General features: G+C 46.1%; 1 protein-coding gene across 1 annotated transcript in view; it reads left to right on the top strand.

Moving 5' to 3' along the window:
- Positions 1 to 26,284, top strand: part of LOC132978553 (potassium voltage-gated channel subfamily KQT member 3-like) — a 49,906-nt gene that overhangs the window by 9,003 nt on the left and 14,619 nt on the right. The window contains exons 3-8 of the mRNA XM_061043755.1: positions 14,834 to 14,965; positions 22,781 to 22,871; positions 23,545 to 23,689; positions 24,364 to 24,536; positions 24,970 to 25,143; positions 26,055 to 26,165. Of these exons, the coding sequence (XP_060899738.1) occupies positions 14,834 to 14,965; positions 22,781 to 22,871; positions 23,545 to 23,689; positions 24,364 to 24,536; positions 24,970 to 25,143; positions 26,055 to 26,165 (826 nt within the window). The remainder of the gene's footprint in view (positions 1 to 14,833; positions 14,966 to 22,780; positions 22,872 to 23,544; positions 23,690 to 24,363; positions 24,537 to 24,969; positions 25,144 to 26,054; positions 26,166 to 26,284) is intronic.

Below are 26,284 nucleotides of genomic sequence, written 5' to 3'. Positions count from 1 at the left end.
AAAACCTCGTCAGCCACCGTAGTTCATCTCCCCGCCGTCTTTACTTCTGCATGTATTTAACCACACGTCTGTCTGCATGTAAATGTGTTGATCTTCACAGTGAGAGTCAGTCAGGCCAGATGGATTCTGGGTGAAATCACACGTAAATAAATAAACCCCCAACTGTTCCCGTCGAGCCGAGACCTCAGCTGACAACCCGGAGACACCTCAGTCGCCGCCGCCGCCGCCGTCGTCTCGCTCAGATTTATGACTCCACATCCAGTCTGTGAAAAATCTATTTCTGCTGCTTTTTAACAGTTTATTTCCCAGGATAACCAGGCGCATACATCACACTCAGCGCGTCCAGAGGGTGTGTGTGTGTGTTAGTGTGTGTGTGTGTGGACGGCAGAGTGCGACCAGGTCTCCTCTCATGGCGATGGGAGGAATACTTTGTCAGAAAATATATGTATGTGGAGACAGGAGGGAGAGACTTTTTAATGTCTTTACAGCACAGAATAAACATTTCTACTGTCTTCATGTGCAGTCAGTGTGTCGCTCTTTTAGTACCTTCTGTGTCCACCGGGTGGCGTTTATAATCCTACTAGCTACCAGTACGGGTACAGACCCTCAACCAGAGAGTCTCTCTGCCCACTTGTTCAGTATCTTCTTTTAAAAACACATTTTTATCGTAAGGCCTTCTTATGATCCTCGTTTCATCCATGATGTTTTATTTGTTTTATCTCTGTCTCTGTTGTTTCTCTTTTCTCTGTTCATTGGATGATTGCTGCACTGTTGTTTATTTTTCATGCTTTTTTTTAATAGGATTTTATTGTTGTGTATTTGACTGTTTTTCTGTAAAGCACTTTGTGACATTGGTTTTGATAAGTGCTTTATAAAGAAACTTTATTATTATTATTATTATATATTAACTGAGAAGTCGTTTCAATCAAACCAGCGCTCCACAATCTTATTCTACTGTTTGCTTTGACTGCACCATTATGACCTCATGAGGGAGAAAGATGGGAACATTGGAGACACCTCCGACCCCCTGTGGAGCGAGAACCAATACGGCGTCAAAAAAAATGGAGAATATCTAATTTGGAAAAGAGCGTTCCTTTCTGAGAAGTAAGAAGCACTTGGAGTTGCTGCAAACGCTCTCTCTTCACTCAAAACAGTTTTTATAAAAACACGCTGGCGCTCAGAAAATAACGCTCGGTGGACACAGAGACAGATTTAATCAGACTTAATGCAGAAAAAGAATCGATTCTACCTCCAGAGTTACGGGTTCAGCGCTACATTTCTGCACAATCGGCCCCTTTAGTTTGGCCTTGTTTTTATTCTGAAGTCACTTTTTTTATGCCTTAAATCGTCATTTGATGGATTTCTCAGTTTCCCCGGGGGGGCGGTGCTTACTCGCATAAAAAGGCTTCACACGCTGTTGGACAGCAGCGGCCTGCAGTCTGCAGCATCACACCTCCAGGAAACAAAAGATGTGGTTTTAATATCCTCTCTCTCTCTCTCTCTCGGGGGAAATTGTGCTGTGATGAATTGGCGCTTTAGTGTTAGGAAATGAGACAGCTCAGGTGGCGTTTTGGCTCCTTCACGGGCGGAGGAACAGACGTATCCCAAGATGACCTCGAGGCCCCGCGGAGAGCTCTGAAAGCGTGCACTCAAACAGATTCCTGCACCGCCTCGACCTGCAGGACACAAGCTGAGGACAAAACAGGAAGACACATAAACAGAATACTTATCATGATCTCAAAGCGGCATGAAATGCACATTCGCTTTTTTTCTCTTTTACAAACTGCTTTTTGCAGACACACACGATGATGTCATCGGCTGTTCTTGCAGCTGATTGGTTTTCATATTTTTAATTAACAAAAGTTGTTCAAGCTTTTAGGAATTTTCACATTGAAGTAGCCAGTTTAAAGAAACATTAAGTAGGGATTCAGTTTGATGTACTTAAGACACCCACAGGAAGTCTCTGAATGCAACCACACTGACGTAACCCCCCCCCCCCCCCCCCCCAGGAAAGAGACGCCTCTCTAGTGTCAGACAGATTTACAAACTTGAGACATAAGTCGGGTTAGACGACTTTCCGCGTCCTTTTCCTCTTAAGGCCCGTCGGTGAGCGGTCGTCGCCCTAGCTTCTGTGTCCAGCTCCGTTGCTACCTGTCGGCCTTTTTTTGGCTGAATCGACGATCTGTGAGAGGAATCTCTCTGATTGGCTGTTGGGAGGTTTCATTTTTCTCCAGCTCTCCTCACAGGTTCAGAAGTCATGCAGCTTTTGACTCAATGAAAGAGGTATTGATAAGTTGGCCAAGTTCCCTGGTTGCAGATTATTTTAAAAACCTGATTTTACATGACGTGGGGCACCTCAGTGAACACAGAAAAGAGGAGAAACATCAAGAGGTTTGGATTTGAGGACGTGGAGCAGCCGACTGCTGGCTGAGTTCAGACGTTCAAAGCCTGTCAATCAATCCCTCCGTCCTTTGGCTGCCGCCGGCCTCGGGGGCACGCCGGTTCACTGCAGGTCTCCGTCTCTTCTGACTAAAAAAAAAAAAACAAACCCCTGCTCACATCGTCTCCCAGCAGAACATCACATGAGCTCTCTGGTAGAGGATGTCTCTTCATCACACTCCAGTTCTCTGAATTCCTACAAATTCAACATTGTCGGTTGAAATTCAAAGTTTGTGTTTAAAATGTGAAAGAAGTCGACTGAGCTGCTAATAAACTCAACGGTTACATCTTAAACAACTCTTTCGATGCACGTAGCGGCCATGTTGGATCTGAACTCGGACTACTTTTTTAACTCTGAGTTTACGAGTTCAGGGAGCGTTCCAGTTGACACTTCCGACTGGGAACTGGGAATTTCCCACTTACGAGATCAACCTGAACGCACCATAATGTCGTTTCGGTGTCTGACTTCCTGTCCCTGCTGTTTTTTATCTTTGTCTTCTTATTTCTGCGTTTGTGTTCAATCCAAACTGTCACTTCATCATAAAAGTGAACGTTTGTGTCCGTGGGTTTGTCCGTCCGATGCACAGACCTCGGCTGTGGGCGGGTTAGCGGCGGGCGCCGACGCCGTTGCAGACAGCAGACGCTTCATGTCGATGCAGTCGAGGCGCGGATTCTCTGTTTACACCGAGCGCCGTATGCTGTGAACAGAGGAAACACTCTGACAACCAGCCAATAAAATCACACCACACACACTGCTCTGAACCCGCTCACCCGTGGAGACACACACACACACACACACACACACACACACACACACACACACACACACACACACACACAGAGAGAGACGAGATATGACTGGCGAACAGGTGTCTCCATGGTGATTTGGAGACGAAGGGATACTCCAGTGTGAGAGTGGAATGAGCAGCTGTTGCCATGGAAACGCACAATGCATGTCAGCTCATGCTTAGTGTGTGTGTGTGTGTGTGTGTGTGTGTGTGTGTGTGTGTGTGTGTGTGTGTGTGTGTGTGTGTGTGTGTGGAGGGGGATGCAATGATTAAGCACCTTAATGTGCTACATTGACGACTATGCAAAAAGAAAAGAGAGAGAGAGGGAACACGTCTGCACATCGATGCATCGATGAGTTTAGAGCATTTAAAACAAATGTTTTTACAAAGTGTACCTGAACGTCACAGTGACACTCGACTCATCCTTCAGGTGCTTCTGAACAGACTTTTATAAAAACATGGACAACACGACAGCTTCCTTAAAGTGAAGCCAGAACATTTGAAGTTCCCCCTGCTGGCCGGATGCGGTACAGGTCATTAAGTCCCGCCTCCTCTGTTTGGTTATTTAATGATGAAGAGCTAATACTGTTTATTTTTTAGCAATTTAGAAATTATGCAGGTGTTTGCTTGCAATGGATTCATTCCTCTCTTACTCACCTGGATATCATAATGAATAGAGAGGAGATAGAGGAGAGGAGAGAGGATAGGAGAGGAGAGGAGAGGAGAGGAGATAGAGGAGATAGAGGAGAGGAGAGGAGAGGAGAGAGGAGAGGAGAGGAGATAAGAGGAGAGGATAAGAGATGGAGATGAGAGGAGAGGAGAGGAGAGGATGGGATAGAGGAAATAGGAGAGAGGAGAGGATAGGAGAGGAGAGGAGAAAGGATAGGATAAGAGATGGAGATGAGAGGAGAGGATGGGCTAGAGGAAATAGGAGAGAGGAGAGGAGAGGAGAGGAGATGAGAGGAGAGAGGAGAGGAGAGGATAGGAGAGAGGAGAGGAGAGAGGAGAGAGGAGAGGAGATAGATGAGATAGAGGACATAGGATAGAGGAGAGGAGAGGAGAGGAGAGGATGGGATAGAGGAAATAGGATAGAGGAGAGGAGAGGAGAGGAGAGGATGGGATAGAGGAAATAGGATAGAGGAGAGGAGAGGAGAGAGGAGAGGAGAGGAGAGGGGAGGGGAGGGGAGGGGAGAGGAGAGGAGAGAGGAGAGGAGAGGAGAGGAGAGGAGAGGAGAGGAGAGGAGAGGGGAGAGGAGAGGAGAGGAGAGAGGAGAGGAGAGAGGATAGGAGAGAGGAGAGGAGAGGGGAGGGGAGAGGAGAGAGGAGAAGAGAGGAGAGGAGAGGAGAGGAGAGAGGAGAGAGGATAGGAGAGAGGAGAGGAGAGAGGAGAGGAGAGGGGAGGGGAGAGGAGGAGAGAGGATAGGAGAGAGGAGAGGAGAGAGGAGAGGGGAGAGGATAGGAGAGAGGAGAGGAGAAGAGAGGAGAGGAGAGAGGATAGGAGAGAGGAGAGGAGAGGAGGAGAGAGGATAGGAGAGAGGAGAGGAGAGAGGAGAGGAGAGAGGATAGGAGAGAGGAGAGGAGAGAGGATAAATAATAAAAAGAGTATAATCTGAATGCAGAGTGTCTTCAGAAAACATTGTAAGGAAACTCGTGAGGCCGCGTGTCCACTTAGTGTGTTTGTGTGTGTAACGATGGGGGGGGGGGGGGGGGGGGCTGTGATGTCACACTCCGTCATGTTAAAAACCTCTGAAGGGTTTCAGCTTGAATTCATCACCGTTACACTCGCTGAGCCGGCCTGCTTCTATCTGCTCTATCTCTAGGTTTAAAGTATAACGAGTGTATGATTTCAGGTTTTCACTTCTTTTCATCATCTCAATTTTGTGACGACTACTTCATCATAAACGCCGTCATCCTATCGACCACTTCCCGTCGGTCGGCGTCATCCATCTCTTCCCCCGCTCCACCGGGACAGAACCACATGTCCGCTGTGTTCCAGGATTAATGAGCGAGCCTCCGGGCATCACCGCACCCCGACTGGCCAAGGTCGGAGCGCCGCCGTGATTTCAGCGCTGTCGGGTGGACGTGAGGCTTTCCTTTTGAGCCTCTGCAGTAATGAGCAACACATGACGTGGTTAGGTTTGATTTAAACATGAAAAGCTTCATAAATAATCGACATCGTCACTGTGAGGTCGGCCATTCGTCGACGGCTTTTTTGAAGACTTGAGTTATGCAAGTAGTGGACGCCATGTTGGCTCTCTGGTTGCCTTATCTGAATGGGATCACAGCAGAACATAAAGACTATAAAGTGTTATGACAAAGACATCTGGGACTAGTGGACGGCTGCCGGCTGGTGGCGGTTTATGAGTCTGGTCCAGGAGTCGGGGAGGGGGCGATGGTTTGGGGGAGCTAGCTTTAGCTCGGCGGCTAACTTCAGCTGTAGTGTCATGGCTGCTCGTTATGATCTTCTGATCTGCTCGAGTGTCTGCAGCGGTGGAGGCAGTGTTGTGTGCGTTCGCTGCTTCATCCATTTCTTTTGATATCCAGGATCCCTCACAGCCATTTTGACAGCTCTAGGCTAAAGTAGCCGACAGGGATTCACTGAAGGAAATCCCTGCTGCTGCGTGCCTCTTTGCAAATGACGGGCAGGACAGGAAACAAGCAGCTGTCATGACCATCAGACCACGGCTGTGTTAAACGGAATCTGACTCACTCAAAAGCGTCCATTCAATTTGAAATGAGGGTGCAATGCTTCCTTTTTGCACCCTCTTTTGCAGAACAGGGCCTGTGTTGACTTCTTCCCTCTCTGGAGCAAAAGAGAGATTTCAGAGTGTAACAGTGACGACATAAGAGGCCGGGGTCACCGATAACAAATGGTTTGTTTACAAGAATGCTAAATTAGAAGCTAACTAAGCGGAGCGACCCAGAGGAGGCCCTGATTTATCTTTATAGGCCGAAAGAAATCAATATTTAGTAGAAAACAAATCATCATCTGCTGCTGGAAGAGGAACACGCCTGATCCCTCCTCCACCTCTCCACGTCTGTCTTACAGGGTGGAAACCTTTTCTTCCGACCGCCGTCTCTGCTCGTTTGGGTTCAATACAATTCATATAATACATTTAACCACACACGACATTTATACTCAGCACGGGGAAATCAAATCAACACCCACGAGTTTTGTTTTTATTTGTCTCACGACACAAGATGCATGCTGTTTTCCTCCTTTATCACATTTCTGCACCGTCCAAATTACTTCATATAAATTAAGGTTTTTATTCACTTCCTATTTTTCCATCATATTTTTATCAGAGGAAAATAAGTAACCAGTCAGGTAGAGGAAAAAACAAAGAAATGTACAGCTTTGGATAAAAAAACAGAGAGTTTAAAGGAGCAGTATGTAACTCTGACACCTAGTGTTTAAAATGGGTACTGCAGTCTAAATTCTAAACATCATAGAGAGCTGTCTCCCCCCCCCCCCTCCTCTCTAGAGTGGATGCTCACTCAGGTCACCATGTGGTGGACTCTGAAGCTTCAGTGTTTATCCAGCTCTGCATGGGTCTGTAAACCTTTCTGTGTTCTAACCTCTCTCCATTTTTCAAAAAGCATCTCCAATATTGATCCTAGTTTGAGCACGTTTCTGCTCGTGGAGCTTATTAGAAACATGCAGAGGCTTTTTAGGTCGGGTACAATCACTTCTATCTGAACCACTTCTCTTGCCCGCTTCCATCGCTGCAACACCTGTTGACCTGATAACTGCTCTCATATCTGGCGAAATGTCATCATGATGCAGTAACACCGGCTTCCCTTTTTGACCCGTCGGTTGCAGTTAAAAAAATCTGCAAAATGCTGCTCTGGTTAGCCGGAGATTAAGAACACATCGACCTGTTTGGAATAGAAAAGCTGTAGATAAAAAACGAATGGTGACATTTTATTGATTTGTATATGTTCTGTGGTGTCTTGCTGAGAGTTCGCTCCGTCCACACAGACACAGAGAAAAGTCAGATATGTGACTCGGTGAGCTGAGGTGTATCTGTGTAAATGAACAGCGCTGTCGTGACGGCTGACACTGATTGCTTACACCTCCTCTTGCCAAGTCGGTAATGGCTTCCCCGGCCTCGAGGGCGCTCAGGTGACAAATTACAGCCTTTGGCAGCAGAAGCACCTCGAGGAGCCCGGTCAGTGACTCTGCCGATCACATGTGCTCAGTGAAAAGGCTCCGGCTCATCGGAGGGCCGTCTGAATCACACAGCTGTTATCTGCTGAATGCATGCACCGCCTCGTTTTCATATCTGACTCAAAGAGAGCGCCATTACACGGACTGATGGCTGCTCTCTTCTGAGTGTGAGCACAGCGCCGGGTTTCTACTCTGTGGCGGTCTGCAGCAAAGAAAATACAGATAAATAATAACACATGTTTGGATTTTTTTATTTAAGGAGTCACGTTTGGAGCTTGGGGCCGTAAAACTATGTTAGACACATCCTGATTTTTATTTAGAATAACTGTGTTTTTTTGCTTCTTGTTGAAACTAAAGATGGACTTTAAATTATTTTTTTTACAGATAGAGGAAAAGTATTTGTTACATACTATATGCAAAACTTACAGGACTGCAAACCCCAAAATATGCTCCTAAATGTCACTACATTTCAACTCTTTCAGACTTTAATTTAGTCCTTGTTCTAATTGGAAATATCCGGACTCTAATGGAGGAATATGAGGTTCAGGGGCCTCGCTGCATACCATCAGGTCTCTGTATTTTAACATACTTACTAATCCCTAATTCTGGTTTACACTCAGTTATTGAGACACGCTTCTCACACTCAGACCTGAATTACACACATGCACAAATGGACGGATGGATGGACGGATGGAAGGATGGATGGATGGATGGATGGACGGATGGACAAACGGATGGATGGACGGATGGACAAACGGATGGATGGACGGATGGACGGATGGACGGATGGAAGGATGGAAGGATGAATGGATGGACGGATGGACAAATGGATGGATGGACGGATGGACAAACGGATGGATGGACGGATGGACGGATGGACGGATGGAAGGATGGAAGGATGAATGGATGGATGGATGGAAGGATGGATGGATGGACGGATGGACAAACGGATGGATGGACGGATGGACAGATGGATGGATGGAAGGATGGATGGATGGATGGATGGACAGATGGACAAATGGATGGACAGATGGATGGACGGATGGACGGATGGACGGATGGACGGATGGACAAACGGATGGATGGATGGAAGGATGGACGGATGGACGGATGGACAGATGGACAGATGGACAAACGGATGGATGGATGGATGGATGGAAGGATGAATGGATGGACGGATGGACAAATGGATGGACGGATGGACGGATGGAAGGATGGATGGATGGACGGATGGACGGATGGATGGACGGATGGACGGATGGATGGATGGATGGAAGGATGGAAGGATGGATGGATGGACGGATGGAAGGATGGATGGCTGGACGGATGGACAGATGGACAAACGGATGGACGGATGGACGGATGGATGGACGGATGGATGGATGGACGGATGGACGGATGGACGGATGGAAGGATGGAAGGATGGACGGATGGACGGATGGAAGGATGGAAGGATGGATGGATGGACGGATGGACAAACGGATGGACGGATGGAAGGATGGAAGGATGGAAGGATGGACGGATGGATGGACGGATGGACGGATGGATGGACGGATGGACGGATGGAAGGATGGAAGGATGGAAGGATGGATGGACAGATGGACAAACGGATGGATGGATGGATGGATGGACGGACGGACGGACGGATGGATGGACGATGGATGGACGGATGGATGGATATATGGATGGATGGACAGACGGATGGGTGGATGGATGGACAGACGGATGGATGGATGGATGGACAGACGGACGGATGGACGGATGGATGGATGGACGGACGGACGGACGGACGGATGGACGGATGGATGGACAGACGGATGGATGGATGGATGGACGGACGGACGGATGGACGGATGGATGGATGGACGGACGGATGGACAGACGGATGGATGGACGGACGGACGGACGGACGGACGGACGGATGGACGGATGGATGGACAGACGGATGGATGGATGGATGGACGGACGGACGGATGGACGGATGGATGGATGGATGGACGGACGGACGGATGGACGGATGGATGGACAGACGGATGGATGGATGGATGGACGGACGGACGGATGGACGGATGGATGGACGGATGGATGGAAGGATGGACGGATTGATGGATGGATGGTTAGATTGATGGATGGACGGATGGACAGATCGACGGACGGATGGATGGATGGATGGATGGACGGATGGATGGATGGATGGATAGACGGATTGGACGGATGGATGGATGGATGGATGGACGGATGGATGGATGGACAGATGGACGGATGGATGGATGGATGGACGGATGGATTGGACGGATGGATGGATGGATGGACGGATGGATGGATGGATGGATGGACGGATGGATAGATGATGGATGGATGGATGGATGGACGGATTGGACGGATGGATGGACGGATGGATGGATGGACGGATTGATGGATGGATGGACGGATGGATGGACAGATGGATGGAGGACTCTGGCATCTTTTCTTTTATGAACTGAATTTCTCGATGACCTCATTAAATGTCATGTTCCCTGCAGGATTTAAAAACCCCGTCCTCTTTCTCCGTCTCCTCTCGTCCCCCGTTAGCAGCAACCATTGAACACCTCCCATTAGCGCATCAGGGGTGTAACCAAATCGACTTCCCATTTGTTTTCATCTCCCTCACATCCCCGCAGAGACGGCTGAACGAAGTGATGCCTGCTACCCGTGGACGCTGACCATCATTCATGTCCTCGGAATCGGGTCAATACGTCTGCTTTCATAAATCTAGTAAACAAAATCAAACGGAGGATCCCCCCTCCTTGAACGGGCGTGAGGCTCTCTGGCTTCTCCGCGGGATGCTTAATAGTGTCATTTTTCATCATCACGCCATTTTTCTGTTAATAACATCAAAAGCAGGCCACGAGTGTGACAGAGCGCCGCTGTGAGTGATGGATGAGACGGTGTCACAGGAGAGGTTTGGATTGATGGCTGAGCGACGCCCTTTAGGAACAAAACATAAAAATAAAAAAAACGCCACGTTCTACAGAACTACTTCACTCTTCTCCATAAAGCTCTTCTCTGCTTTCTTTAAGGGACACCCACGTGCATTAATCTTTGTATCATTAGAAACCTGGTAGTATTTTTGAATGGTTCGTGCATCCCGCCCTCATTTTCCCCTGAGACGGGGAAGTCTGACACAAAAATTGTCATTTTGCGTCTTCGGAAGCTGTTGTGGTTTGCGGCAAGTTGCCAATTCCTTCTGGAAGAAATCTCAGAATCAGTTGAGGAAACGGCCGTATGCGTTGTAGTAAATATGTCCGTAGATAGAGGACCTTAGTGGGAGTGGCCTGCGGTGCTGTGCATTCTGGGATTTGGTGTCTTTCATCCACAGGAGCCAAAAATACACTTTCTGTCTTTTCTCATCCAAGAAGGCACCAACTTCAAAATGTATTTCACATTTCTACATATATGACCCAATGTCAACACAGATTCATGTTTCAACGGGTCAAGTATCCTTTTTTTTTTTTTATTGCACAAAAAAACATAATAGATCAATGGAAAAACAGACAGTACATAATGATAAGTTAATTAACAAAATATACATTTTGAATCCGCTACAATCTTCATTTTGCAAACCTTTATTGTTGTTATACAATGACCAACAAATTAAGAAATGGTAAATGGACTTCAGCTTGTATAGCGATTTTTTTCTAGTCTTCTGACTACTCAAAACACTTTTACAACACATTGACACAATGATGTGCAAAGTGACCATCAGAAGTATCTAAGTTAAGAGTCTTGCCCAAGGACACATCGGACATGTTGCTGCAGGAGCTGGGGATCGAACCCTGGACTTTCTGATTGGGAGACGACGACGACACTCAGGCGTCACATGCATTAGAGAAATTATGCATGTTGCACAAGTAGAAATATATTGCATCAGTAGAAATGTGAGCATGCAAAAACTAGGAGGAGGAGGAGTTCTGCACTGGTCCTTTTCTTTCCCTCCCTGAGTGTTTCTTTGTCTTCTATTCTTACTTCCCTTCTCATTATTTTCCTCGACTTTGAAGCTACTTAAACGGATCAATTCTCATCTTTTTACCAACTGAAGAACTTTTCTGTCTCTGATTTTCTTCCTCTGTTCATACTTATATTTTAATTGAAGTATCAGAGTCCCTCTACGTCTGGAGTCTGGTCCGGACTCTTTTTCGTCCTCGTTTGGCCTCAGTTCAGAAATATTCCGACGCAGTCTGCGTGTGGCAGCCATATATGTGTCTTCCACTCGTTTTTTCCGTCCATTACCGAAAAGAGGCACGGAGGCGTTTCTGAACCTCATTTCCTTTTGAAATGACCCTAATTATATGGTCAGGAAATCTAAGATAATTAGCACTCAGGATTTTGAGATTTGGTCCTTAACTCTCCGAAGATGAGGTCAATCAAGTGCGTCACTAACCCCCCCTTCACCCCCCCACGCTGATGGACAAGTCACAATTATTCAAACCAGAGGACAGAAACGGACGTCACTTCAGCTGCTCAGAGAGTCGGGAGTCTTTGTCTGGGGTTTGGCATCATGAGTTTGCTGTGAGGTTGTCACGGAAACAGAAAGAAGAGGTCACTCCACACACATGACATGTGGGTCATTTCTTTCTGTCATTTGTCAAAAGTTGCGACCACCGCCGCATCCTTTCTGAATCACTGTGGGATCTTTAAAAAACCTCCAGGAGAGTTTTATGTTTTTAAAATGCTGTGAGTTGTTCTATCCCCCGTATGGGATTTCCTACATTTCCCAGAATACCTCAGCGTCAATCCCAGGAGTTCAAGTAGTTGTTCCCGTATATGTCTTGCTTTTCGAGTTTTGAGAATGGTTCATCATCCCACAGGAGCACAGTTTGAATCTTGTTTCCCCTCTCTGAGACTTTTACTGTATTTCATTTCAAACAGGAGGTACTTCAAATTGAAGGAACTGTTTGTGGAGAAAGTCCTGTCTGTCTGGTCAGAGATTGCGAGATATGGATGTTAAAACGGCCCTGCTGAGAACGAGCTGCAGGAAGACGTCCTCGTTCCCATCACAGACGAGCACGCTGAACTCCCATAAATCTTCATTGAGCAGACACAGGAGGAGAGATTAAAAGAGAGAGCCGCATTGATCCCTCCCAACCGCTGAGTTCGGTCCCAGGACGCCTCACGTAAACACTCCACGCGAGACAAAACGTCAGTCATTTTGATTGGCTCGTTCCAAGGACAAGGAAGCAGAAATCAACCATCACCTCGCGATTCCTGGAGGGAAACTCTGAGGTGTTACATTTTTTGCTGCTGCAGCTTTTTGTGCTGCGATGCCGAATCAACAGAGGGCTCCGTAATGAGCTCTAATGAATGAGATTAGTTTGAGTAATTAGCTCGTACGTTCTGTTCAAACATCAGCAACAGAGTGAGTCAACACACTCACAGAAAGTGAGTCAGAAAAGTCAAACTGATCGTGTCTTTAACGTCTCCTCTGCACCGACAGGAGAAACATGGACTGATATGATGTCTTCATTTAGATCACCAGCTTACTCTGAGGCCGGAGATAAACTTCTTTGGTGAGATTTTAGGATATGATATCAGGACGGCTGTGGCTCAGTGGGTAGAGTCGGCCGTCTTTCAACCAGAAAGTCGAGGGTTCGATCCCCAGCTCCTGCAGTCACATGTCTGATGTGTCTTTAGCAGAGGTGTCAAGTAACGAAGTACAAATACTTTGTTACCTTACTTAAGTAGAAATTTTGGGTATCTATACTTTACTGGAGTAATTATTTTTCTCTACTTTTACTCCTTACATTTTCACACAATTATCTGTACTTTCTACTACTTACATTTATTTTTCAGCTTGTTTTCATTCCGACTTGTCATCGTTCAAAAAAACACAAAAAAAAAAAGAAAAAAACTATCCAGATAAATCGCGCCATCCGGATTGAGTGAATTTGATTGTGGTTGGATGTTACATTACTTTTACTTTGATACTTGAAGTAGTTTTGAAACCAGTACTTTTACACTTTTACTTGAGTAAAAAGCTTGAGTTGATACTTCAACTTCTACAGAAGTCTTTTTAAACCCTACTATCTATACTTCTACCTGAGTAATGAATATGAATACTTTTGACACCTCTGGTCTTTAGACAAGATACTTAACCCCAATTTCTACATTCCCTGTGCAGCAGCTGTCCATCTGCACTATGCTGCCGTTTCGCTGCCACTCTAGTCAATGCTCCCGTTTCCACAGCGAGCGCAGTGGTCCGTCTCCAGAGCTACCCGAAGAACCACTACACACTGCTCCGCTCAAAATACGCTGCGGGTCTATTTTCAAACGGAGCTCGCTGCAGGCATGCTGCATGCATCAAGCTGGACAGAATATGACATAAAGCATGACAAGGAAACGCACAGAGCGTCCAGTCATTTTCAAAATAAAACACAGTATACACAGACTCATGATCATATATTCCAGCACTATCAACATTACATATTGTGAGTATGTAGACATTGCGGGTCAACCACAAGTTGCTGCCAACGCTCTGGAGTTTTGAGGGGTTAAAGCACTTTGACTAGAAAAGCTCTAAACTGTACAAGCTCAAGTCCATATTCAGTTTAGTGTCATGGTCCTTTATCTGTGTGCGTTTAATGTTTCTGAAGGAATTGTACAATCTAAGGAAATGTAGAAAATGTTATTGATAGCTGGAAAATAGTTATCTTACAAGGAGGTGGGGAAGAGTGGACCCCTACAATCTCTGGTGTTGAAAAATGAAGTCGATGCAACATCCTGCAGTTCCTTGAGTGTCCACTAGAGGCTGGCTGCAGAAGCACAGGAAGTCACATACACACCCATTCTAAAAAGCCTGTTTTTACAGCAGAGATTAACATGTTTACAGCCTGGTTCAAAAAACCAAATAGGTGTGATTAGCTCATGTCTCGATGGACACACACTGTACGGGGGGTGAATGTTTTGATGACTCATCAGTTTTGATTTGATGAAGGATAAGAGTTATTCACAATAAGGCGTGTAGCTGACCTGATTGACAAATTCATTTTTCTTTTGAGTGACGCCTCGTTTGGCCATTTACCACCCTGCATTCATGCCTGCAGGAATTTTTTTTAGGCACATTTTTCAGGATCTGAAAAGATAAACGAGGATACGGTGAAATATTGAAACTGAATGTCAGGATGATTGTGATGTGCAGGACTTCCACATCAACATGTTTGTGTGTCCCTGAAGCCGTCAGCTGTCACGGTGCTGATGTTTGTAGAGGAAGCTCCCTCCACACACACACACACACACACACACACACACACACACACACACACACACACACACACATCAACACACCACAAGCACCTCATCCAGGGGTCAGGACAATCCAGGTCAAACAAAAGCTTCTGCACGATCAGCAAATCACAGACAGTTTTCTTTTCCTTCTCTCCCACCGCTGTGTGCCCCACAGCAGGGGGGGGGACGAGCTGGAGGAGAAATCCATCACACCCAACACGCTCTCCTGTCAGGATCAGTGCTACGCCGCCGTATCTGACCTCTGCTCGAGGTTGAGAGGTTGTGTCGGGGTCGCCTCGGGAATCCTGTGAGACGGAGCTCGGGGGAAATTACAGCAGGTTCCTGACAGCACACACTCTGCACAGAAATTAATAAATAAATCAAATAATCCAGCTGTCAAGTCGTCCATGAAGGTAAAGGCCAGCGTGAGGGCGCGGGGAGTCAAACAGGGAGCAGGAGGCGGAGCAGGAGAAGGAGGCGTCTTGTTTAGTAGACGAGGGAGCTTTTTATTTCTGAGTGTTTTCTCTCAGTCAGCCTCACAGAACACAGGAGTTGTTGGTCTGCTGCTGCCTGATTGGTTAGAGTGTCTGTGCTACTATGTGACTTCAGTTTCTTAAATAATTACTGTCAAACTTAAATGAAAAGCTCCGGGCTTTTCTTCACTTCAGTTTTTGACCATACCCTTGATTTGGCACAGGTGTCATTCCGAGACCGGCTGGTTGTTTTCAGACCAAACTGGTGCAGAGTGAAGACGGGAAATATTATCAACCTGTCATTTTTAAATGAACACCTGAAAGAATATTTAACTGCATAGAAATACAGGATATCCATCGATGCTTAATTTACAAGTCACTGAGAGAGAGAGAGAGAGAGAGAGAGAGAGAGAGAGAGAGAGAGAGCCATGTAATACACATTCAGCTTGTCAACAGGCAACTGCTTGGGGCCCTAGACCAGTAGTGGGCCCCTGAGGGCTCACAAAGTTGACCCAAAAGTGACCCAAAATGTACTAATTTTGCAACGACAGTAGAAAACTTCCCTAAGGGGGCCCCCATCTGACAGCACTCACTCTTGTTGCTCTGCATTATTGCTGTGAAAACCAAAGTTTGTAAATAAAAAGCCATAAGATAAAAAAGAGGAGAAATGATCCGTCTATAAGGAGAGAAAAAAGAGAGACAGGAAATGAAGAAGAAGAAGAGGAGGAGGAGGAGGAGGAGGAGTGATCGTCGGGACACGGGCAGACATGATGGTTGGAGGGCCCTCAATGGATTTATGCCTAGGGCCTCTAGCATCGCCACTGGCTGTGCTGGACTAACGAGATGTGTAAACTAATCAGAGTGCAGAGGGGGGTGCTTGTAAATTTTCAAACCAGATCAGTGGCTCAGAATGTGCTAATTTTACAATGACCGTAGGCAACCTCCTTAAGGGGGCCCCCATCTGACAGCACTCAATGTTGTTAGGCGATCCAATATTCCTGTGAATCCACTTCACTTAAAGTCAACCAAAAATGTCAAAAAATAAATCTGATCAAACTCAGATCAAAGAGGAGCCGAGACTGAGAACTCTTTTCAGTTATCAGAGACAGAGATCTTGAATCCGGCCAGATGTTTTTATTTGTTATTAAAGGTCATGAGTGAGGAATGATGAGAGCAGTACAGCCTCTCTCTCTCTCTCTCTCTCTCGTCATTAATCCACTTTACATCCCTCGGCCCAGCAGAGGCGCGGCCCCCGCTGGGCTCCCCGGTCCTGATACCCCTCCTGAGGATTCCTAACAAACCAATTTGCCGGCAGAGATTCAATAAAAGAGAGAGAGTGCCGACGATGCAATTCTGAGGGATAATTTGCGGGGCGATATGCAAACAGTGGTGGGAAAGGACAGCAGCAGCAGCAGAGCGATGACTGCAGTCCCAAGGACGAGATGAGAGACGGGGGATCAGAAGATCTCTGGGAAGAAGTTTAGAAAAGCAGCTTCACACCACGATGACAGACGGCTTCCTGCTGCGGAGTCAAACTCGTCTGACAGGTGGAGTGAAGCCGAGCTGTGACAGCTGCTGGACTCGCTGAAAAGTCTCAGATAGAAACAGAAATCTGCAGCAGCATCTTTGAACTGAGAACAATCTGAGTTATGTGACGGTGGGATAAAACATTGTTTGAATGATGTAATGATTGATTGAGATTGTTGGATTAAGACTCAAAACAATGGTGCTTTCACACACGCACAACATTTCTGAAAACTTGAGCTGCAGGTGTGAACAGCCTGAGAACTCAACGTTTGCTCTATGTCGGTCTCTGTCACTTCGTCCACCACCTCCGGGGGTCTTTCTCATTACATCATGTATTGCAACCTGAGATCCTCACTCACCCTCCTCCCCCCGTCTGACAGGTGAGGCGTGAGGTGCATGTGTGAACAAACCAACTCAGGAGGATTTCAGGAGCCAGCCTGCCTGAAATACTCTGTAGTGGACGAAAGAAAGACGGTGCAGGCTTCAGGTATACAGCAGCAGATGTCAGATAGTCCCGCCCCCTCCACATCAGACAGTAACATCGCTCTCTTTAAACATCAGTAAGTTAACCTCGCAGGCCACAGGAAGTGCTGCATGTCCAGTTACATATCTGGCAAGAAGCAAAAACAAACAAAAAACCTAACTACCATAAAACTTCAAATAAAGTTTATTTAAGGCCCAGTCCCTTTTCCTCGCCTGGTGTTGCTGCACGATTTGATAAACAAAGGCGTCTCTGTATTAGAGGCGCTGATGCATTAAGTGTTAAAATAATTTGTGAATCAAAAATAAGCAGAAAAAGAAAGACAGACTAATGCATGTGTGCATCCAGGGAGCACTGACTCTCAGGGTCTCCTGCACGATTATCTGGATACCCGATATTAAAATGCTGTACTATTTATTCAATGAAAATGGCCGACTCATAAGTTATGCTCCATTGTTGCTGCTGCAGAAGGTGGAGGAGTTGTAGCGTTTGATGGCCACAGGTAGAAATGACCTCCTTCATTGTTTTGTGCTGCTCCTTGGTGGTCACCTGATGGCACTCTGGTAAGCCTCCGATGTGGCGTTCAGGGGTCGGTAGGTGAGCAGTTTCCTCAGCATCCTCCTCTCACACACTTTCTTTTCCACAGACTAACAGCTCCTATATCTCTTATATCACGATTTAATTCTGCAGCTGCCGTGTTCTGTGAAACGAGACGTGAGCTGCAAACCGTTTCTGTGTGGAAACAACTCTTACTCAGCATGATGTTTAACCTCTGACGAGTAGAGATCCATTTTCCCAACCGCCTCTCTCTCCACTGCAAATCTCCACTTTGGTAAAAAGCTCCATTACTTCCCCGCGTCCACACCAGAGCGAAGCCATCTCTGCAGCCGCTTAAACTTCACAGTGAGAGAAAATGGATTGTTTGGAGCATTTTCTCTGTATCTCTCAGGAACACTTGTTTTGCAATCACAACACTGATTGGATTCCACGCTTCATTCACTCGGCCATCAGCAGGTCGAGGAGTGTTACATTGGTGCTCTAACACCGTCTGACTTTTAAACCACCGCCAAAGCAGACCGTCCTTCTAAATCACTTTCTCTTTCAGATAACAAAATGAAACAATTTTTGACTTTAAAGGAGCAGTATGTAACTCTGACACCTAGTGGTTAAACTTGGTACTGCAGTCTAAATTCTAAACATTGTAGAGAGTTTGTTGATTGTTATTAGAAACATGCAGAGGCTTTTTAGGTCGGGTACAATCACTTCTATCTGAACCACTTCTCTTGCCCGCTTCCATCGCTGCAACACCTGTTGACCTGATAACTGCTCTCATATCTGACAATGTGGGCAGCAGATGTTTGAGGGAATTACACAGACAGAGAGAGTGAGTGTTTTCTTCTGACAAACATGTTTCAGTATGAATGTTTTGCTGATGAAAACAAGATATTTACCTTCAGAGTTTTATCTGTTAGTTTGTCAGTATTGGTGTTTCATCCTTCCTGTAACACCTGATGACACAGAGCCATATAAGGACATTATTTAGTCTTTTATAACGTGTTTAAAGATCGTTCTTAGTTTTCATACAGTTCACTGCAGACTATAGATTAAGTTCAATCTGTAAAGGTTACAGCTACATCCTACCAAACCCAATCCTTGTGGATGTCCCCTGTAGGTATGGATGAGTCTCATGTTGTGTTTGAAGTCCAGCCTGCTCCTCTTGATGCTTCGACGTCGCTCTCTCTGTGTGTGTTTTTATTGAACGCTCATGAGGCCGGACAGGGAGCTGACCGAGTGTGGGATCAGTATCTGTTGGATCGTATCGAGTTAACATCGACCCCCCCGCCTGAATCATCTCCGTCCTCTGGATAACTTTGAGAGGGAAAACGATTCGGTTTAATCCCCCGATGTTAAAACAGGAAGTGTGGAGACTTTTTAAGTGTCGACCAAAACTCAGGACGACCTCCGCAGAGCGCTCAGGCGACAAACCAGATCGGCTCCCAGCTATCATTTCCTCCTGGTGAATTATGTAAAACTCTGCAGACTGTTCGGTTGTAAAATATTCATGTTGTTTTGGTTGTGAAACTTCTCCGAGACGTGAGCTCTGCGCTAATGGAGACACAACAGGCCGTGAATGATTCAGAGGGGTGGATACAGGTTTTTTAATAAGACGTTTAAAGGTACGCAGCGACACATTCTAGCTTGATATGTTCCTACATTTAAAGAAAGCCGTCATCAGTCGTCAGAAATCATCGTTTCAGTATCGGGTTGGCACGGTCAAAGTGCCTGTTAGGGAGGTTCTGTGCCCGGTCTGCATTAAAGAAACAGATTCTTTATCAAGGTTCACACATCGACCAATCAAAATCGAGAAGGGGCGGGACTTCTGGTATCAGCTTTTTAAAGTTTTATTTTTTTAAGTTTCCTCGATTAAAAGCAAATGTTAAACAGCGGAGCTTTTAAAAACAGAACTTGTCGTCTGTAATGATGAAGGCGCAAGACAACTTTGGTAACCTAGCAACAGTAAACGTTTTGTGAGAAACGCCCTGGAACTGAGGTTAAGAGCGGTGCCAGTGCAAAAGGAACTGCAAGCCCACAATCTCAATTTAAGAGCGCTTCTTCTGTCCGGCGCTCATTGTTCAATCAATTTGAATCAGTTTTCGCCCTTGACGGGGCATTTTGAGCGGGAATGTTCCGACGCACTCATCACGCATAGATCCACGCGCACCCACCGTTGATCAATGAGTAACTGGAAAGTGTTCCCTCGAAAAGACGAGTACGACTAGTTTCTCCTCCGTCATTGTTGTTGACAAAACTGACACCAAAAGCCCCGCCCCCTTCTTGATTTTTGATTGGTCAGTGAGGGAGAAGTGGCTGTTCTTAATACGATCGCTGAACTGTTTTGGTTTTGTACTGAAAATGGGCGCTTGGTGGAAACAGACCCTGAATATTTACAATCAGCCATTTTCATACAAACAAACAAACGTGTATTCAATCGTCTGTTTCCCACAATGCACCTTGGTATTCCCCTGAACGCCTCTGAGGGCTGTCGCAGCTATGACAGAGTGCTTTGCTGTCGTCAGAGCTGAAAAAGAACAGAATAAGATTTCCCACAGAGCTGATGGAGGAGAATATTGGACACGCAGCGCTGGCTCACCGTTAATCTGCCGTGTGTGTGTGTGTGTGTGTGTGTGTGTGTGTGTGTGTGTGTGTGTGTGTGTGTGTGTGTGTGTGTGTGTGTGTGTGTGTGTGTGTCTGTGTGTGTGTGTGTGGGTGTGTGTGTGTGTGTGTGTGTGTGTGTGTGTGTGTGTGTGTGTGTGTGTGTGTGTGTGTGTGTGTGTGTGTGTGGGTGTGTGTGTGTGTGTGTGTGTGTGTGGTTCCTCAGCTGGTTGAGTTTATTTAAAGCGGTTCCATGTCATAAATCATATCCGGGTTGTTAACTGCAGACGCTCTGGAATACAAGCGGGGTGTGCTTTGGCGTGCAGGAGAAATTAAATAGCTGTTTGTACGAGTGTATCCAATTAATGAAAAGAGCGAGAGGGGCTAAATATAGACCTGAGGGGGGCGGGGGTGGGGGGGGGGGGAGAGAGACTCAGAAGAAGAATCTAAAAGTAAAGCAACAGTTTCTAAACACAGGTGAACATAGAGACGAGTTTGATCGCCTCTGGATGAAACGTCTGGATGATATTTCCGAGGTCACAGACGAGATCAAAATCTTAATTTTCTTCATCCTTGCAGTCCATAGAATCTCTAGAGAAGAACACGTGTTGTATCTCATGACCTCCGGGTATTTAAAACATCTACATTTGTAACTGTAGGAACAGAAATATCTCCATAACATCTTAAGATCAGTCAAGTTTTACAGATCACCCTTCTTAACCTTTCCTGATCGTGGTCAGAGCGCACAGAGGGGGGGGGAGCAGATCGAGCGGGACAGGAAGTCAGACGCCCAAACAACATTAAAACATCTGGTGTATTTTCAGAATAAAACACTAATTTTTTGACGGTGCAGAACAACGACCCTATGTGTGTTTGTTGATGTGTTTATAAGGGATTTATACGGTTTTATACCACATACATCGTTCTGTAATCGCAGTGGGAACGCCTTTGTCTCGGGACTCCAGCTGTGCTGCGGTGCTGCTCCAGGTGTTTACGGACTGTGGAGCACAGAGCCATAACTTTGTGGCTCAACCCCCCATCACTCTTCGTGTCTGAGTCCGGCTCGTTTCTTTGAGGAGTCGGAGCATTTATATCAAACTGCACACGTTGCTCTTACAGCTTCGGGTAACTTGTTTCTCTGCTCTGACACTGCTACAGTCGATTGCATCAACAACATGACTCGCACACACTGCATGGACACTCACACTCTCTTCACTCACACCACCACCCAGACGCGTGTGCACTGAGCTATTTGCAACACCCTGAATACAATTTGTGGAAATGATGCGGTCAGTTTGTCAAAGGATTTAGATTCAGACTTTGTGCAGAACATTTTGCATACACTTTTTTATGTATTTTAAATTGAGACTTTTTGTGTCATTGAAATATTAAAGGGAACATATCATAAAAAATCCACTTCTACAGTGTTTGTGAACATATATTTGTGTAACCTGAGAGTCTACTGACCCACAAAATGTGAAATAAACCATCCAGTCCTTGGTCTGCATAAGTCTTACAACACAGAGAAAAATGCTCCATTTCGAATGTGCTCTCCTTGTGATGTCACAGTGGGATTCTGGTAAAAAAAAATCCCCTCCCCTCCCCTGGTATCTCCACCCATAGACTCCACCCCCAGACTAGAACAAAACTTTTGCGCAGGTCCGCCATTTTTATTCTCACTACAGAGAAGTGATGTCTACGGGGAAAACTCAGGGGGGGAGGGGGGTCATTGCATTTAAAGAGACACACACACCAAAACGCAGCATTCTGAGAGAGCTGGTTTATACAGGGTCACAAACCTCCTCTGGTGCTTGATTCATGTTATATTTTGACCAAAGCACAGCACAGATGTTTCATTTAGACCACAGGGGACTGTTTGAAAAGGTGGAGGAGGGGGACGATATGTCTGTGCACACATCTCATTTCAGGCCACCCCTTCTTAAGTCATCGCCACAGTTATGCCACCCCAGTCCAAAAAGACATGCCCCTACAAGACATAGAAAATAAGACTTTGAGTAAATGTAGGTGGGAAAAGCTACATTTCTAGAGTGAAGAAAATAATGAAGAAGACCCAGAATGAGTACTTTGTTTTTTAACACTGATTAGTGACAGCTGTGTGGGGGCATACTGGTTTGAAACTCTTGATAAACGAGCAAAGATCTTTAACCATCTGTTTGTCTGAACATGTGTGACGAGTGATGAGTGAGTCCGGACAGTGTGACTCATCCAGTCGACTGTAAACGGGTGATTTCCATACACTGAAAGAGGTGATGCAACAGTTACATTTCAAGCTTCAGAGATTGTTTGTGCTGCAGCTGGTGGCTCACATTAACAGAGCACATGTGGCTCCCTCTAGTGGTGACAATGAGAAAGTGCCTTGTTTTCACCAGCAGTGAAGGTGAAAGGTCTTCCTCCTCCGCTCTGTATGATGTTGTTATGTGAACCAGTTTTGTGACATTGTGTTTTGTTTTTGTGTGCGTCTCTGCAGGTTTCTGATCGTTCTGGGATGTTTGATTCTGGCCATACTGACGACGTTCAGGGAACACGAGAAGGTGTCTGCACACTGGCTGGTCATACTGGTGAGATTATTGACATTTCTGTCTTTCATGCACATCTTTTGCTTGTCTTTGTTTGCACTGTTAGATGAAAATTCACTCTCACACATTCAATAGTCCTCCAAGCGGGTGACTCTGTCCACTTAAAGGGGGGCATAACATCCACTTCTGCATGTTCCTCTAACTCTAACATGTGTCTCTAGTCCGTCTACAAACCCCCAAATGATGAGAAAAGTCCATCCTCTCCGTCTTCTGCCTGCTCCACTTTTCAGAAAAAGTGTGCTCAAACAGGCCGTTTGGAGATTTTCCCTTCATGACATCACAAAGGGCAGTAGCCCCTCCCCCAGATGGGTGACACTCCCACAGCTAGGTGTTTGTTCTGCCCTCTGAGTCTGCCTTCTCACCGTAAACAATAGGACATGGAGTGAGAAAGCACCGAGTACACCCAATCCCTTCCAGAGAGGGGGCGTGGTCAGACACAGCTCATTTACATATTTAAAGGTACAGACACAGAAACAGCCTGTTCTGAGCAGGGCTGAAATAGAGGGGTTTATAGACATGATCAAATACAGGATCAGAGTGGATTTAGAACAAGAAACGTCACACACATGTTTTGAGGAGCTCTGAGACTTACTTACACTGAAGAGGAGGAGGAGGATATGTCAACTTTAAAGTATCTGGTCTGTGATTCTGTATCTGCGATTTCCCCATACAGGAAACGTTCGCCATCTTCATCTTCGGAGCGGAGTTTGGACTGAGAGTCTGGGCTGCAGGATGCTGCTGTCGCTACAAAGGATGGAGGGGGAGGCTGAAGTTCGCTCGCAAACCTCTCTGCATCCTGGGTAAGAAAACCAACTCTTTATTTCGGTTAAATAGGTTCAGATATACAGAGGTAACACACCTCACACCGCAAGATAATCTGTGGATCCATCAGATAGTCGGGCCTTTGCTGACTTTGGTCGGAAGGTGGGATCTGGCCAGATTGTCTTGTAGTGTGTACCCCGCTTAAGCTTCTTAAAGGAGTGTGTCGGCAGGGGCTGTCCTCCGATTGGTTAATTGCTTCCTGCAGCTGTGTTCCAATCAAACCTTTCCAGCAGGCAGCACAGGTGAATGGTACCTGGCCTGGAGTATACATTTACCAAGACACACACACACACACACATACTCCAAAACAGAGGTCCGTTGCACACAGGAGGGGGGGTGCAGCTGGGGTCGTAACAAAAGAAAGAAAGAAAGAGAAAAATCATTTTCCATTGAGTACTTGCAGATCTCTGATAAAAAGTGTGATCTATACGTTTTTTGTACTTCTGACACTATTTCCAGAACATCCCCTCCTAATGTGTTCTGACTAATCTTATTAACAGTTTCCCACGAAGTCCTCGATGTTCAATCAGTTCTAACTCTTCAAACTGTATTCATCACGTCTCAGAGAAGCCCTTAATCACGGCGCCGGGTCAGGCTCATTAATTAAAAGCCTCACACAGAAGAATGTGTGTGCTGTGTCTCCCTCTCTCAGACATCTTTGTTCTGATTGCCTCGGTGCCGGTGGTGGCCGTGCGTAACCAGGGCAATGTGTTGGCCACTTCCCTGCGCAGCCTGCGCTTCCTGCAGATCCTGCGCATGCTGCGTATGGACCGGAGAGGAGGAACCTGGAAGCTGCTGGGCTCCGCCATCTACGCTCACAGCAAGGTAAGGATGGACCTGGACCCAGAGGGATACTAAATGTTTCTAATGACGGCGACACTGGAGCTTGATCCAAAGGCAGCTGGACTTGGTTGGAGATATCGAAGTCGACCTGAGCTTTTTCAACATCTACAACCAAGTCCTGTCTCCTTTGGATCAAGCTGCAAACCTACAGACTCCTTAAGGGCATCAACCAATCAATCTATCACCAAATCTCTAAAAATGTTCTGATGCAACAAACAGAAACTGGTAGGTTCTGCCTCCCATACTACTTTTGGAAACGTTTGGTATGTAAGCAATATTTCCATTGGGTTAAATGTAATTGTTGTAAAAGGAAAATGGCAAATGTGAAAAGAAGGAATTCTGGCCCTTAGTTTTTACATATTTAAGATATCCTCCTATCCTGTGTTTGGAGTGACTGATCCATGTGTTTGCGTAGGAGCTGATCACTGCCTGGTACATCGGCTTCCTCTCTCTGATCCTGGCGTCTTTCCTGGTCTACCTGGTGGAGAAGGACGACATATCCATGGACGTGTCCAACCACGATAATCCCACGGCTCAGCCCAAAACGCAGGACTTCGACACCTACGCCGACGCACTGTGGTGGGGGCTGGTACGTACATCAGCTCTCTGTTTGCTTCTCCTTCTCTTGTCTACATTTACTGAGGGATAAACACGGATTGATTTGAATGTGTTCTTTGCAAAGTCCTCAGAATGTTTTATGGTGCTCTTGTCATGAGTTACGGTCCAAGCAGGCACTAAAAACTAATTTGTCTGACACATCCATGTCATCCTTCTGCTGGGGAGTTTGTATGTTACAATCTTTAAAGTGTAGTATCCACTCAGCAGGAGATTGGCAGACGGATTACACTTTGTCAAATGATCAACTGATACCATGTTGACTGGGATCCAAATTGGATATATCTGCCAAAAAACAATTAACGTTTTTTTTCCGACACGTCCCGTTCAGACACTCCCAACATTCACAGCTTCAAAGTGAGCCGCAGAACAACATGAAGCTTTGTTGGAGAAAAGGGAGCTGGTACCTTGTCGGAGAATCGTCCAATGTTGGCAGAGCTTCCTGCTCTAATTGAAAGCCGTCCAGTCTCGTCAGGGAAGAACTGTGCAGTTTTTTTTTCTTCCAGCAGCGTGGCCTCATTAACGGGCACCGTCCTTCAACCAGAGTTCAAGTTCTATGGCATGCGAGAGAGTCGGCCCCCGCTGAAGTGTCCTCGAGCAACGCACTCCATCATCATCAACCGCTTTTTCTAGATGATGTTATGAGCTACTGCAACAAAGACGTGTTCTTCAGCGGATCAATATGGAGGTCACAGAGCAGTGCTGCATTTTACTGAGGAGACAAGAACAATGGGACTGCAACGCTGACATGTTTATGCTGTTACCAGTGTCTTATGTGTCCGAGACCTCTGAGCCATTCAAACTGTGCCGTCTTTCTCTAAAATGTGACAGTAACTTTAGACATATTGGAAGGAAAGTTTATAATTTGTTTGTGTCTTTTTGCAGATCACTCTGACCACCATCGGATACGGGGACAAAACCCCAAAGACCTGGGCTGGGAGACTGTTAGCCGGCACTTTTGCTCTGATTGGAGTGTCTTTCTTCGCCTTGCCTGCAGTGGGTACACTTTCTGTATTTAGCATTTTGTTAAAGGCTTAAATGTAATAGAAATCAAGTATATCCTCTGAAAATATCTCTATGAGTCATGACTGTCTACAATGAGTGTAACACAATGC

This window comes from Labrus mixtus, chromosome 8, assembly GCF_963584025.1.
Source record: "Labrus mixtus chromosome 8, fLabMix1.1, whole genome shotgun sequence".
Classification (NCBI taxonomy): domain Eukaryota; kingdom Metazoa; phylum Chordata; class Actinopteri; order Labriformes; family Labridae; genus Labrus; species Labrus mixtus.
Note: the sequence above shows the minus strand (reverse complement) of the source record. Positions and strands in the feature narration are given on the sequence as shown.